At 42.1% G+C, this 16,847-nt stretch overlaps 1 protein-coding gene across 14 annotated transcripts in view; it reads right to left on the bottom strand.

Moving 5' to 3' along the window:
* ITPR1 (inositol 1,4,5-trisphosphate receptor type 1) overlaps positions 1-16,847 on the bottom strand; it is a 342,499-nt gene that overhangs the window by 114,822 nt on the left and 210,830 nt on the right. For 7 of the 14 annotated variants that reach the window (XM_053598947.1, XM_053598946.1, XM_053598936.1 and 4 more), the window contains 4 exons: positions 15,908-16,019; positions 10,738-10,770; positions 2,334-2,372; positions 636-686 (listed from right to left, as the gene is read on the bottom strand). In XM_053598947.1, the coding sequence (XP_053454922.1) occupies positions 636-686; positions 2,334-2,372; positions 10,738-10,770; positions 15,908-16,019 (235 nt within the window). The remainder of the gene's footprint in view (positions 1-635; positions 687-2,333; positions 2,373-10,737; positions 10,771-15,907; positions 16,020-16,847) is intronic. The other 7 variants (XM_053598949.1, XM_053598948.1, XM_053598944.1 and 4 more) reach the window with 2 other exon arrangements.

Below are 16,847 nucleotides of genomic sequence, written 5' to 3' on the forward strand. Positions count from 1 at the left end.
CCAGAGGATATACACATCTGTTCATTTTCTAGTCAAAGGAAAAAATGATGAACCACTTGTTAACTTAGGGGAGCTCAGGAAGCTGTTAACTTGCACAGATTAAAAAAAAACGCTCAGCTATAAAATGATAAAAGCCAGGTACAAAAGCTGTACGCTTAAAATAATCCAAATGACAATGCAAGTGTGGGTGTGTCTATCAGCACACATGCTCACACACGTAAAAAAAAGCTGGTAGAAAGAAATATTTATTAAAATGCTAGCAGCTCTTATGGCTCTAATGGCTGGGTGGTATAATTATGAAAATTTTAATAATTTATTATAAATTATCCATAATGATCATTAGTCATTCACAGAAAAAATAATTTTTTTTTAAGACTTCACCTAAGTAGAAAAAGAAGGACGGACATGAAAAGCTTACTTGGTCATTATTCGGCGGCTGGCTGGGGACCACTCTGATCAGGTGGTTAAGAGGCGGAACTGCCAGTTAATTCATTCACATACACGGCTGTGACTGCTCTTGAGTCAGTTAATGCCTTAATAGTACCAACGATAGAAGCTGTCTTTCAATCAGGTGTGTGGCTGAGGCAAGTGTTAAGGTCATTAGCTCTCAACAACCAAGACTCAAGGCTACGTACCCTTTTATGGTCTTCCAGCTGCCTCAGGGGTGGACTTGCTTCAACCTCCTGCTAAGCATGTAGAAATTTCATTTTAAGGACCAAGCTAAGGAGACACTACCATCTTCAGCATCAATCACAAACAAAAAACATTGAGAGCTCATACATAGCTGATGAAAAGTTACACAAAAGGAAAACAGCTGAGTTGCTACTTTCCCCCCAAATAGTCATGCTTGATTACTTGAGAGGGTGTGTAACAACTGTCCCCCTTCCCCTCTACCCCAGAGCACTGGTTAAAATGGGATGATATTTCGCTTAAGCCCAGGAGTTGGAGGTTGCTGTGAGCTGTGTGATGCCATGGCACTCTACCGAGGGCCATAAAGTGAGACTCTGTCTCTACAAAAAAAAAAAAAAAAATAAAATAAAATAAATAAAATGGGACGATATTATGACTTGGTGGCCACCTTTATTTATTGTATAGATCATAAAAAGGAAGTTCTATATTACAAATTGTTACATTTACCAAAAAGGGGATGATGCAAGACTCAACTGGGCAGGTCCTTGGGGCTCATACATGCATCCTGCATAGCTCATGCGTAAAGACACCAGTGCACACGCTTCTGAGCAGACAGACACGAGACCACAGCTCTCCCCACCCCACCAGCAGACAAGTACTCCAATCAAAACTGTCAACAATGAAGAGCTCCGATTAGGACAGTGGTTCTCAACCTTCCTAATGCCGAGACCCTTTAATACAGCTCCTGTGGGTTGCGACCCCCAGGTTGAGAACCACTGGATTAGGACATGAGAGCTTGATCCTTAGAAAACAACCACACTGCAACTTTGCTATTTGATCATGGGTTCTGATGCAATTTTTAAGATCTTCAAAAGACTTCTTTCAAATAAAGTACACTTCGCTCTACCTTGAACTACTGTGATTTTACAAGTTTCCGAAATTAAATTTTGAAAATTGGAAATATGCTCCCCCAAAATGTTTCTATGGGATCTTACTAGACTTCAGTCCTGCATTTAAGCAAGTTTAGTTAGCAGCAGAAAGAACAGAACAGAACAAAGTGCATGGTGAAACTACAAATTTACTAGCAGCTTTTCGTCAAACTTTGGATTAACATCCACAACTTCACAACTGCATCACCTCTGCATGGGACCCAGGGTCAGTTCTGTTTAAAAATGGTAAGGTCTTAACATCCCCAAGTTTCTCAACTGAACATCACAAGACTATGAAAGTTTTAAGTGAGAAACTTCAACCTCTCTTGCCTGGAGGACACTTGGTTTAGTGCCAGATTCTTTGGACCTCCCTGCTACACCAGGGGTGTCCAACCTTTTTCCCCCCCCTCCACTACATATCGGAAGAATAAGAGTTGTCTTGGACCACAAGTTAAATACGCAAACACTAAGGAAAACTGATTAGCAAAAAAAAGCCCATGCACACTTTTCATGATATCTGACAACACAGATAAGTGAAACAGGTCCTCACAAAATCAGCATGAAGCCCCTGGGCTTGCAGGTTGGACACCCCTTTTTCTACACCGAGAGCTACATTTACGTCCCCCTGAGTCATGATCAGTTTTCAGGCAGCCTGCAAACCTCCCTCCTACACTGTACTACCACCGGGACAGACAACTGAGACACTCAACCAGGACACTGGGAAGCACCCATATTTGCTGGCACTGGCGCTACAAATATAGGTGAGTAACACACCTCTGCCGTGGAGTTCTCAGAGTCCGGAGCTGGCGGCAGCTAGTTGGGAGTAAAATGAAGCACGTTAGTCATGGCACTTGTGTCTCGTGCACCACAAAGAAGTCCAGAGACTAACACTCAACGACAAAACACAGGAGGAAGGATTAAAGATGAGGTGACCTTGCTGCACCACCTGCTGGAGTGGGCTTCAGCAATCAAGGGGACCAAATACTTTTTAAACTGAACTGAATGTGGTTGTGCTGGGAGAGAAAACGGGCCTGAGATGGAGAAACACATTTAAAATAAGAAACCAAGAACCCACCACTAACCAAGGAGGAGCTATGTCTTAAAATGTAAGGTGTCCAAGGAAGAATCGCTGCGCATCTGGGAGTGAGGGAGAGTGACCGTGTGAATCCCACAGGGGCCAGGCAGAGAGCAGAGGTGACGCGGGGCCCAAGTGTGTGGAAGCTGTGCATGGCCACTCCCCTGTGACTAGGGAAGGGCTGTCTCTGCATCTCTCCTTTCTCCACACCCTGCCTGTAGCAGAATTAAGAGCCCAGGCTTTTGTGCTTAGGGGCTAAAGCTTCCCTGCCCAGTGTCTCGAGGAGCAGCATCTCCTGTGTTGAGTTCAGGGTTACTCTGAGGATGGACATTTCACCCCATGTTTCCCTGATGGGCTGCATGGACCAGGCTCCCCAGCTGCATCCCTGCTATGCCACACAGATACCTCCCTCCATTCCCTAATTTCCAACACGTGGATGAGAAACAAAAGGATATCTCTAAAGGACACACAAGCAAAGCAGGAGGACATATGTGGTGGCTAAGAGAAGGACGCGCCTGGAGAAAAGGCCACTGATGTCGTCCTCTAAAATGAGCCATCTTGGAGCAGGGAACTGCTGCCAGACCCCACCTGGGCAGTTCAGGAGCAAAGGCACACAGCTGAATGGCATCAGGTGTAGTCTGGGGTCTAGGGACGCAGCCGAGACTCTCGCCACACCTGTGTGACGCTGGCCTCTGACAGTGCTCCAGCGACACAGCACGGTTGATGGGGCAGAGCTTGTGTTGAAAGCATGGAGGAGTGAAGCTACGAAATTTGGTGGTTTCTCAATCCAGCTCAGCACTACCCATTTCATAGTTTAAACCCCCAAGATGGAAAAAAAATCCTCTTAATAAAGGGTGGCTATATTATGCAACCTAATGATTTCTGCCTTTTTTCTAATTCCCAATAGGTAAAATGAAATAAAGACCCTAGGGATTAAACTACTTCACAGATGCTGATGAGGCACATGTGGAGGGATGCTCACTGCCCACAGAAGACCTTTCAGGCACGAATCTGTTGCCAAGTCTCAGAGAGAAGATTCCCCCTGAAACACTTAGCCTCCTGGGAGGGGTGGGGGCACACAGTCTAGAAAGGACGTGTGTGTGTTTGGGGGAGGGGGGTAAGGAAAGTAAAAACAGACCTCAGGCATGTATAATTTAAAAATGATATACTGAGGCTAAAGAATTAAAACTGTGTAAACATTTTTGCCACCCTTAGTGCAAAATGAACACATATGAAAAACAGGATTAAAGCAACTGCCCATACACTTTTCTTTTTCTTAATGAGACTATATTGCCCAGGGTGCTCTGGAACTCCTGGGCTCAAGCAATTCTCCTGCTCCTGCCTGAGCCTCCCGAGCAGCTGGGAATACGGAGTGAGCCACTGCACCTGGCTTGCCCGTGCATTTTAGAGCAGCCAGAGATTAGATGAAAAGAAGTATTATTTTCTAACATTTGCATTAGCCACACTCACTCCCACTAACACATCCTTTACAATAACCCTGTGGGATCAGAACAAAAGGATTATAGGCATGGATTTACTATAACAACCCACAGAACTACCTATCCTCTTACTCTTTTGCCAATCAAAACGAAAGCTAAAGGGCCAAGTGCAGTGGTTCTCGCCTATAATCCCAGCACCCTGGGAGGCTGAGGCAGGTGGATTGCTTGAGCTCAGGGGTTCGAGACCAGGCTGAGCAACAGTGAGACCTCGTCTCTAAAAATAGGCAGGCGTTGTGGCAGGCGTCTGTAGGCCCAGCTACTCAGGAGGCTAAGGCAAGAGGTTTGCTTGGGACCAGGAGTTTGAGGTTGCTGGGAACTATGACACCACAGCACTCTACCAAGGGCGTCAAAATGCAACTCTGTCTTGGGCAGCGCCTGTGGCTCAACGGAGTAGCATAGTCCCATATGCTGGAGGTGGCAGGTTTAAACCCAGCCCCAGCCAAAAACCGCAAAAAAAATAAATAAATAAAACAACAACAAAAAATACAACTCTGTCTGAAGAAAAAAAAAAACAAAACTCCAAATGCTAAAGAAAATAAAGATGACAAAATGGGAACTGGTGTGTTGTCTGTTTGAATTCTCTTGCCGGAGCTCAGAATGGTCATAGGTAGTACAGGCAGTCCTTGAGTTACAAACACTCAACTTACATACAACTCTTACTTAGAGGCTAGTACAGTAAGTCCCCAAATTCAATCATCCAGCTGATGTAAGACTCGCACTTACAGAGGCTATCACAGGTAATAGGTAAATGTACCTGTTCCAATTTACATACAAATTCAACTTAAGAACAAGCCTACAGAACGCCTATCTTATCGGTGATCCAGAGACTGCCTGTATCTATTTCTCAGTCACTCAGAGAACAGGGGTTACGCTTTACAATTATGTTGACACTCTATTTCCTTCCTAAATCATCAGACTTGATTTTAGCTTAATTCTTAAAATAAATCTTAAATCTTTTTTCCCCTTAAAAATTTCATGAAGTTGTTTGACGGGACAGGGGACGCTTCACAGCTTCAGGAATCAGTATCCAACCAGAAGGACAAGTTTTTAGTGCTATCCATTTACGGAACAGATTGGAAAACCTACGAGCACTGGACAGATGTCACGTGACCATGGCTCACGGAGGGTGTGTCTCTGGCTCCCTGTGTGACCCTGAGCTAGTCACGCGAACCTCCCTGGGCTTCTGCCTCCTGACCTGTTCAAGGAGCTCAAGGAGGCTGGAGCAGATATTCTTTAGGACTTCTGTACTTCTTCTAAAATATTAAGTAATGCTCAGTATATTTTCAGTAAACTTCACTTCATAATATCTACTAGGCAAGTTCCTTAAATAATACAACTTGCTAGGACACAAAACGTTTTCAGTCATGAAAAGGCCACACCATACCTGGTATATCTCATTTGGTAAAATAACCCACAGCCCTATATTAGTACATCTTCCTCTAAGGACTTCAGTTATGCTTCCTTGAGGATAGGTTTCTTTTACAGCAATAAAATACAATTTTTGATAAACCTAAGCATTGTAACAAGCTATATGTGTTCAAATAAAAACTATATAAATATCAGATATAACACCCACAGCAAGAGAGCACATTTAATAAATGAAGGTACTCACAATCTTATTATCAAAGTTAATTTTTTATAAACATGAAAACTCAGGTCCCCAGTGAACACACTTTAAGGGAGAACACATTTTGAGGGCACAGAGATATCTGAATTTCCTGTATTTTGCATACTCCCCCCTTAGTCCAATCACTGTATTTTGGTGCACACACCTCCAATCAAGATGCCCACAGGTGATCACCCATGGTCTGATGTGGCCTAGTTTTCAGCTCTGAAACCAACACTTGCCCCCATCACCTCTGCATATTTATTTTTTGACACTAAGTTTTCCCTGTGTTTTTAGACAAGGTCAGTAAAATCTAACTTAATAGAAAAAAAGACTCCCAATGACTGGCTTTGACATAAAAATTCAAACTGTATTTCAAGTCATTGGGTCCTAAGTGTCCTTCCTGGATGAGGCCACTCATCAGGGCATCATAACAAGGGTCCCTGAGTAGTAACTGGATGTGTGCACGGAAGACACGGTCTATTCACTTCCAATTCGTGCATAATGTGCCTAACATTTTATCAAGGGATTTCTACTATAAATGAAGGAAATTATACTTTGTCATGCTTAAATAAAAAGAAGCCCACAGACTTCCTAGGGTTACCATTTCTGGTGTTTGCACAACAGCATCCTCCCACATCCACCCACCTTCCATCCATTATTGCATGCATACCTGTCACAGGCCAGCAGAGAGCACAGACTGCAAACGCCCTTTGTTTTCTACTTCCCTCAACAGGAATCCTTCTACTGCCCAAGGGCTTCTAGAATTTTCCTATGAAATGCAATGTCTTGTTCTGTGGACCGGTCTGGGCAGAAACTGAATGCAATTCGAAAAATGTAACTGTACTATTACAGATCTAATTATCAGCATATCGACGGGAATTTATATCACCAGCCCTCTTGAAGAGTTCCTTTTCATTCACTCATAACCTCAGAGGAAAGAAACAAACAAGCAGTAAATGGGTTTACAGACACGTTTGCTGGGCCTTGCCCTTCCTCGGCCTTTGAAAACCCACAGCAAGAGAACAGAAATCTTTAAGGAAAATTGAGCTAAAATATCTAGCATTTTAGCAGAATAATTTTAAATTTTCATAACAGCTAAGGCAATTCTCTTTACTAACTGCTTTCCTTTTTAGAAACAAAAGTAAATAAATGTTACTTAGTTCCAACAATGAAGTTTTACCTGTATTTTATAGAACAAAGTCATCAGAACTCAATAGTAAAGTTCATTTAAAAACAAAAATTCTGAAATGACTAAATTATACAACTTCAATCATTATGGAATAATATTGGCATTAAAAAAACCCTCCACAGACTCTGCAATAGCTTCTGTGTGCTCGGAGTTGAGCTTGCTCTGTCTGTGGTTGCCAGCGTCTAACAGTAAACAGCCCTACTGCATTTATTGGCAATTACTGCTGAAGGTCACACATCAGCAGTGAGCCTAAATTCCAGGAAAAAAAGCTCTTATGTAACCGCCGCCTGAATGTTGGCAGGTGCCCAACCCAGCAGTTCACAGCAATGTAAAAAAGTAGGACACCTCCACCCTGGGTTGGGCGTCATGAGAACGCCCCCTGAAGGTGAAACGTAATCATTCCTGTGTTTCTCCTTCCCCCCCTCTGAATTTTACAACGTCCCCTGTCAAGCATCTTTTGCCTGTAGAAGCAGCTCAAAGGTATGAGAAATTAAGTTAGTATGAGCAGACTGCAGCCACCCCGGATAAGAGGGAATGTGTTTTAGCTTTTTCGTTGGACTGCAGGACAGGAAAGTCACCAGCCCACCCAGTGGCTCCAGAGCTCCTGTGGTTCCAAGGAACAAGTGATTCAGTAGGGATCATATCTCAAATATGTAGAAATAGGCACGTCCATTGAGCTACAGCCCACGCTTTCTCAACGTACCATTCCCTTCCAAAGACACACATAGGAAAACTAGCTGGACGCCTGCTCTCCTCACTGCCGCTGCCCGAGGTTTGGGCACCTCGTCAGAATCACCTCTCTGGTTAGTGTGGCACTTCACAGGTGCCACAGAGAAGTGACTCACATGATCCCCTTATGGGGCTACTCACCTGTCATTACCTAAGCTGTTACCTGACCTCCCTGCTCAGGCAGAAGTCACCGATTCCACGTTCTCATGATCCCGCGTACTACTCCTTTCTAACATTTCTCATGGTTCATAACCATCATTTTACATTAGTGTGTACTACTGTCCATCTGCCTTACAAAACTATAAGCTCCACAAAGGCAGATGCTGTGCCCATTAAAGCACCATTGTACTCGAATCCTGTAATATAGTGCCTGAAACATAACAGGCACTCAAATATTACTTGTATAAATCAATGTTAGCATCAGCTTGTGTCTGTTTCAAGCTAAGATTAGGCAGATAAGGGAACTGGATGAGGTGATGGAAACGTTCTGTATCTTGATTTAGGGGGCGGATATTCCGATGTACACGCGGGTAAAAATTCCTCAAGCTCTGAGTAGAAGGACCCCTGAGGCGAGGAGTTTCTTTTGCTCCTCCACCCTGTCTGTCCCCCGAGACCGACCCCCACGGAAAGAGAAAATCGGAGGTAATGATGGAGACTCTCTTCATTTGCCAAAAAACCAACAATCATTCCTATTCCTGGTTATAAACAAAATTTTATTCTAGAAGCCAACTGGGCAGGCCCCATCTCATGCACTTTGCTTGCAGGGAATCTATGATTGTCCTCATGTCACCCTGTTTTCCCAGCACACTGATGGGGACTCTGAGGGCTTTTATTCAAACCATCCACTGCACATCTCTCCAGAGAGCCCAACTGGCCTTCATCACCAGAGGGCGGTGGCTTTTCCTCAATCAGGGGACTACAGGCTGCCAGACAAGCCTCACACCCTCTCAGGGGCCATCCCACCCACGTTTAGAATCTAGAACACTGGGTGTGAGGCCCTGCCCTACTCCTGGGCAGCAGGAACACTCATTAAGCTTCTGCAGAATTCTAGCTGTGGGCTACAGGTTTCTAGGAGCAGACACCAAAAAAAAAAGGGGGTTGGCGAGGAGAAAAACCCACAGGAGCTATTATGGGTTCCAGAACAGCATTGATGACAAAGGCCAATCAGGCATCTCAGCTGAGAAGGCCAGCTCCACCAGGCTGAAGGAGTGGGGACAGGGTGCTGGTGTCCCAGGGCTCTGACAGTTACCACGGGTAACAACGCAAAGGGATCCACAGTTGCTTCTTCAGGGAATTTTCAAAGAATCCAAGTGCCTGCCAGAACATTCTTCTTTTATAAACAGACAGTATTCTATTTCCTAGAGTATAATTATAAACACACCTGCTCCAACTGTGGAATCTTTCCATAAGTGAGCAATAAACTCCCAGCCAGGAGACCCAAGTTCTATCTTGAGCACACAAACACATCAACTGATTATTATGGTGCAAAACAGTATATTAATAACACCACAGACTCCGATTAGGGACGGTTTTCCTTCCTTGAGTTAATTTGTACTTAAGCAAATAGAAACTCAATCTCAGTATTTCAGGGGAAAAATTTAAAACAGTGAGGCATTCACAACCCTAGGTAGAAACAAGAGCACCAGAGGATGCCAACATGCAAATTCTGCACAAGATATTTTTCTACCCAGAAGAGAGAAAGCTAAACAGAAAATGCTAAAAAATCACTGTAGACAGAACAATTAAGTTGCTATATTCCCTTTTGTTTTTCTCACCTTCTAGTCATCTCAGACTAGATGACTAGAGGCATGGCCTCCTCACCTGTTTATGTCTGATTAATAAAAGGAAAATTTGGTACAGACAGAATTAGAACAATAAGAACATCAGGCCAGAAGCCAAGCCAGTCAAGGGCTGGTCCTAGTTTAGCCACTCTCCAGCTGTGTGACCTAAGCCGAGTCATTTAACCACTGAGCTCCATTCCTGAGGCAACAGGACCAAATTCATAATCACTCGTGTGGCTTTTGGTTTCAAGTCTATAAAGTCCAACTCTCCTATGCATATCTGAACCATTTCTGGTGAAGTATTTCTGAAATGATGGTATATTAACTAGAGTAGACAACATATTCTATTTGTTATCTCTAGCTCACCCCCAATAAGCCACTAACTGCTCTACCAAAAGAAGAGAGAAGTAGACCAGAAAAGCAATTTTCAAATGTTACATAAAATTTTAATTTAGTGCACCGACTCATTAAATCCCCTCAGTTTTATACATTAATCCCAATTTATTTTTTCTGGTACTACTTACCTAGCAAAAAAAAAAACAAAAAACTGAAACAAAAGATATTTAAGAAGTCTCCAAATCACAAACAAAACAATCACTCCTCAGTCTCCAGGGTAACTCTGAGTGAGTGAAACTAATCCCATGCATATGTACGCTAGGCATTGTATGTCATTCAATTTCTGGATCTATAGGTAGTTTTCCTACAAGAGAAGCCAGAATTTCAGTACATTCCTAATCTCTCCGAGTGGGCCTGTAAGTGGCAAGTCTCAACTAGTACTTTGGAATTCACGATGCACTTTGAAAATTTTTACAAGAACCCTTTCACTGAATGCTTTTCAATATGTAGACCAAGAGAGTAGTGGTTTTGTTCTTTTTTTTCTTAACTACTTTCAAACTATATCAATGCAGATATTTATATTTCTTTGCATCAGATGCTCTATGTACAGATAAAGGGGCTCCTTGTACTAATACCAAAATTGAGTTCAGAGACACGTTAATGGCCAGCGTCAACCGCAAATTCAGTTGAGATTCTAAACAGTGAATGATTGAAATCTTACTGTAGCTAAGAAAATGTTTATCTAGATGCAGATGCAATCTCCAAGGATGAATGTCACACAAACTCATGGGAAACGCTAACACAGACGCGACAGATCCACTCAGGCCCAGAAGCCACACCATACCAGGCAGACACATGACGCTGATGAGACTGGTGGACAGGTCACAGGACTAACTGGAGGAGGGGCATGGAGACATCACCATGGGACATTAAAAACAGAAAGAACAATGAAATTAGGACCTCAGCATTTTCCAATTCATCAATGGAAATTAGCTGGAAAAGAAAAAATGGGGAGAGAAAAAGAAGGAAATGTTAGGAAAGAAAATACAAGCCAGTCAAGTGTTAAGAGACTCTGTAAAATGTATTCTCATGATGACTCTTCCACCCTAAAACATTGTTAAGTGACGACCATTTTAAGAGGTTCAGGCACTTGGGGCACTGCTACAGCTCACAGTGATATCCGATTGGGACAAAACAGGCAGGATGCCACCATGCTGTACTCACATGTCAGCGCCGGCCCTCGGGGTCCATGCAGCCACACGCCCTATACTCACTTCTAGATGAGAAAACTTGAACTGAGCCAGGAGAGAGGGCAATTCCCCAACGCTTTTTGTTTTTTTTTTTCCCCGGAAGAGGGTGAGAGAAAGTAGAGACCAGAGTAGGATTAATTATGTTTAGGAGCAAATTCTTTCCTTAGATTCATTTTATAATTCAGTGGAGTGAGGAACCCAAACTACACCTTCAACTTCAGCAGGTGATAAGACCAACATATCCCAGGCCTGGTCCTGTTGATGCTCCAGATCCTGGAGCTGAAGATAACTAAAGGAAAGGCATTTCCCTCTAGGGTGCATTAGTGCTGACACAAGTGACATTAATAACGTGGATTCCTTAGTATCGAGTTCAAGGGGAAAATAAAAAACAAGGAAATTGTCACAGTTATGCTTATGGCTAGAATAATCAACTGATTTGATTATGCTTTGCTAATATTTAGTACATTTTGCAAATAAGTAGCTATCAAAAACACCAGTAGCTAGAAATGTTAATGCTCTATTCACCTAGAGTGAAGAAGCTTTGGTAATTAATAGAAGAACAATAATTTGTATGAAGTGAAAATCCCAGTGTTACCTGAGGTCATATACTCTCTAGTACTAAAACAGCTACTACTATTCAGAAGGGAAAACAGATTTAAATAAATTCTGAGATACCCTTCATACATTTAATTCCTGGCCTCTGAATTTCTTTCTAAAGCTCTTTGACTAATAATTTAAGTCAACAGCACTTAAATAAAGAACCTACAGTAAACTACAGAGTAGCCAATACATAAAATAACTACATTCCCCTTTCAAGCAGGATGTAGGGGCTTGAAGATTTTTGACTTATAGAGAGATTCAAATGAAATCTTAGAGATATTTAGCTACAGAAGGTTATTTTCCTTACAACGCAGTCATGATTTAACCTGTAGATTAAAAGTAGAGAGTTCAGCAGGCACCACACACAGACTATGTTTGTAAAGTCCTGACATAATTTTAAAGTTTATTAACTCTGAATACAAGGGATAGAAAGATGCTGTAATAATCATGCAAAAAATATATTTTACCATTATTTTGGTGATCATTTAAAATATTTCTTTAGTTTATATTTACCACTCTAAGAAGAATATGCATCCGTGATTCTTTGCATTTTAGACTTCTAACAGTTAAAAGATTTTTTTTTTTCATTCCTCAGCAATCATGACTAAAATCTTATGATAATCTTCCCCTACCTTTCCTCACATACGACAGTTCTTAGGCACTTCTTGGGCCTGTGGACCAAGACAAGGGGACCAACTCCTTGGTCCTATGTGTGTTAGATGACCTTGGGAAAATCACAACTTGTAGTCATGTGGCATCAACTGGAGACCACTGTCAAGGAGGTAAAAAGTCAAACTGAGCTGAAGCCCACAAGTTGGAGTTCTGCTCTCAGAGCGACTGCCCCGTCTTGTTTACATAATCATGTAACATATTGGAAACTTAAATGTTCAACCTGTAGGTAGATTTCAAAACACTCAAATGATGTCAGTCTGTTCTCTGATGATGCAGAAGTGAAGAGTGAGGCCTCTGGGATTGGACTGTCTGCCCAGTTTTGAATTCCTAGCTCCCTTGTCATTAGCTATGTGACCCCAGGCAAATTTCTGAAGTTGAGTCTGTATTTTCTCCCTTGTGTAGAAAATAGTTAATAATAATAGTGCCAGCTATCTCTGAGCCAACCTGAGATAAGGTAGGAAATGTGCTTAGTATAGTGAGCGGCACTCAGGAGAGATCAATAAATGTCAACATTGTTACTTATGGCGTTCTCCAGAAAACTAGGGGGTATATATGACATTTAAAAAGTGTTGGTCAGTCTTATAGCAATTCTGCTCTGTTTTAGTCTATTGGTAACATGGGTGACAGTTCTCAATGGCCTTTCTTTTTTTCCAGGCAAGTAGACCTGTATAAGCTCATTAACGTTTTTTAATAAGGTAATAAAAAATGATGCCAACTTACTTTTTTATCTGTGACCTTGACTAAGTTCTAAAGTTAAATGAGAGTAGAGATGAGTAAAGTATTTAAGTCTGATCACCCTTAGGATTATAGCTTAGGAAAAAATACAAGAAAACTTGACTTACATACAGTAGAGACCAGCTGGGGTTGGGGGCCAGACACTGCACTGGGATTCAGGAAACCCAGACACTAGGCTTGACCCTGAGATAGACTTTGCCACGACCTTGGGCAATCATCTGACCCTCATGTGCATGGGGAGGGTTAGACGCAGCAATGTCAGGCCCCCTCCAGATCTGACGCTATGGCTCTGAAGACTCAGAAGAAGACAGGGAGGCAGAACCCTCCTGGACATTCCCAGGAAGGCATTCGTCATGCGACAGATTCCACGTAAGAGGCAACTAACAGGAAAATTGGAATGGGAGGAGGGAAACAGCCTTCACACTCACCCTGGTGTCCTCAGCAACCACGCACGCCAAAGAATACCTCATTCATGATATCAACTAATGCCAACTGGTTTGAGAAAGTTTAGTTCTTTGGCTCCGTGTAATGTCTACTCTTGAAAAAGCTGGCCTGCCCTGTGTGTTACGCTTCTTTAGTCAAATGGGGATAGTCAGCAAACCATCAACAGCATCTTTGAAAAGCCTTAATGAAACAAAGACAAGAATAGCTACTAGGCTGGAGGGAAAAAAAATACTTCAGCATGCCTCTCCTTTCCCCTTTCACTCTCTGTTTCTTGAAGTTCAATGACAAGGGATAAGTAGCATTTTCCAACAGTGAAGGCCATCAGGCTGGAAGCACTTCAAGAATGTGCTGTAGGTTTTGGAGCTGCTGACTAATTTGGGTTTCTAGAATGTCTTCCTCAGTTTCATGGCATTTCCCATACAGACCTATAGTATTTTCACTTTCATGAAGGGGGATGATGGCCCCAGCCAGACTGGAAAGACGTATCATCTTCCCTCCAAGCCTCTCTGCTTAGGTGTGACTAATTTCACCACCAGCTGAAAAGGGATTGGAGTCAAGCCCAAGAACCTCTAATGATTTACTCTTTCACAGGGATCTCCTTTGAGGGTCCTCTGAACCCCAGGCCCTGTCATTCTCCATGTGCCTTATCCTAGGCAACATTATGACATTTCCAATGTGGCATCTTCCTGGTCTGGCCTGTTCTCCCAGTTGGCACTAATGGGTGGGGCAGGAAACAAGGCAACACACTTTCCACGTGGCCCTGAAGACCCTAACATACCTGTCTGCCACACAACAGAGGCTCAGGAACCTGAGACAGTATTTCTATTTCCCACGTTATAAAAAGACAACTGCAGAAAACTGTGTGTATAATCACAACTTAAAAACTTCACGAGAATAAAGACACCAAAGTTTAAATACCTCAGTTATACAAAGGAACAGATAGGCCAAGTAAGAGAAAATTGTGGTTTTCATATTTGAAAAATTAAGTTCTATGCCCACGGATGCTAGTACATTCGCCGTGCTGGTTAAGTCCTGCCCCTTTGGTAGATTTGACCTTATTATAGCAAATGAATTTCTGTAACCACGATCGTATTTTACAAACATTTCCAAAAGCTCACTTTACTGAAGAGCTTATGAAATAAATGGTTATTACTTATATGTCTGTTAAGTGTATTTTCTACCATCAGCCTATTTTTTTCTTTTTTTTTTAAGAGCAAAACTTCCCCAGGTGCCTATACCGGTGTCTGTATGAATAGGCCATCCCTCCCCTTCTCACCTTGCCAGGGTTCTTCACTTCTATTGTTTGTATTTATAAACTCTTGTCCAAAGGTTTCCTATGCAAAATTCCTACTGAGTTACAGAAACTTGTTTTATAATTAGTCAACACTTGTTCACCTCTTAATTTATATATTTCTAAAATATAGAATAGCATTTAAAAATCTTGTGATGTGGGGATAATGGAGGATTGTACACTGCAATAAGGATTGTGTACTTTTACGTTTTCTTATCCAAGGATTCTCACTTCTTAGACTGCTCTAATATCCATGAGACATTGTACTTAGGTTAGAAAGCAAGATTCCTGCAGACTTTCATACTTGTGATGATCTAGGTGTCACCATCCATTCTGACAAGGAAGGCTGTGATTTAATTATCAAAGCTTCTTCCCAGAGCTGAAAAAACAAGTTATTGGGTATTTTGATTAAGTAGTGGTATTTATATATTTATCTACTCAGATATTATTGCTAAAAGTGGCCAGTAGACACTTAGTGAATGTTATTACCTTCAAATTAAAATGGGTGAGATTTAAACTCATTCTTGTGATTTTTTGCTGGGGGCTGAAAGGAGGGCAATGGGATTGTTTTTGTTCTAATTTGCCCAACATCAGAGGTGTGAGGAATGGTCTCACCACATCCTACCTCACTGCATGTACTGAGAACTATCAGGTCACAGGGACCGTCCATTTCACAATCTTCATCAGAAATGGTGACGTATCTGCCTGCCTTAACGTCAGTTAGAACTGGAGGGAGTTTCTTGATGCACTGGAAGGATTGTGCAACACCTTATCCAAAAGAAGCAAGAAAGTCCACAGGTATACGCTTATTTGGAACCCGAAATGCAGGAATGGACATTTTGACACACGGGAGGCATTTACTTTTCACTGGAAATTTAAACGGATGAAAAATCTTGTTGCAACTACTTCTCTGACATTAGATTATGTGGCATGAAGCCTGTTACGAAACCACTGAGCATATAGACTTTTAAAGGGAATAGTCATATGACTTAACTACCTTTAGGGGCAGGGTAAACAACTTAAAAATTAAAGTTAACCCCTCAGTCAGTAATGCCTGAAAGACCGTGGGTCTTTAAATACCACCCCTTTCAACTGAATAGTAAAAACATGGTTTTAACGTGAAAATAAAACACAGTACCTTTTCTCCATAGCCTCTATCTTTGGTCATCATTTCCCTGAGGGTCTGTAGGACTTTAATGCAGAGCTTCTCCTCATTTTCCTCTAGCAGCTGTTTAGTATGCTTTATTAACCTGAATGTGGGGGGAAACACGGATTACATCCCCAGAACTATCTTTTAATTAAAAACACTTCACAAGCAATTTATTGTAACTAGTCACAGTTAACGAACAAATATTTATTTAGGGCTCCCGGGTTAAAACACACTTCAGGGCATTCCCTGCACTGGCAACGGCCTGTTAGTGACTGTGTCTCAATAGTGACACCTGCTGGTTGGTAACAGCAAACAGGCTCACTAGGCAGGAGTCGCCACATACAAGGGAGAGATTATCTGGGGAGGAGAAAGGAGACAGAGAGGTCCACTCAAAACCTGGCTGGTTTTAAAGTGTGGCTATTTATCCACTGAGGATTGCCAGTAAAATGGCTAAAATATGCCAACAGTGTTTTAAAAAACCGCACAGTGTACACTGTTGGTTGGGGCCAGCACACACTGTTTCCTTATCCATGGGCTCGTCCTTAGGGAGAAAATAAGAAACTGACAGGCAGAGCCCAGTTTCAAGCTAAATGGACAACTAACCTTAGGGCAAAAATCTAATGGAGACTTCTAGTCATGGAACCATTTATTTCTTTTGGATTATGGCCCCAAGGCATTAACTAAGCAACTACAAAATTGTTACGAAAAGCTCACAGAGGGTCAAAGATTTTTGAGGGTTGAAGCATCATCACTTTTTAATGTCTGTCTGCACCACAGCACATGGTAGGTGCTCTGTGAATATCTGTTGAATGGAAAACCAATGAATGGGCATGCAATGCAAATGATAAATTCTCACCGAAAAACAAAACAAAAACCAAACCAAAATAGTGTCAACACATCGGATTTAATAGATAAACTTACTCTGGAC

Source organism: Nycticebus coucang, chromosome 8 (genome assembly GCF_027406575.1).
Source record: "Nycticebus coucang isolate mNycCou1 chromosome 8, mNycCou1.pri, whole genome shotgun sequence".
Lineage (NCBI taxonomy): Eukaryota > Metazoa > Chordata > Mammalia > Primates > Lorisidae > Nycticebus > Nycticebus coucang.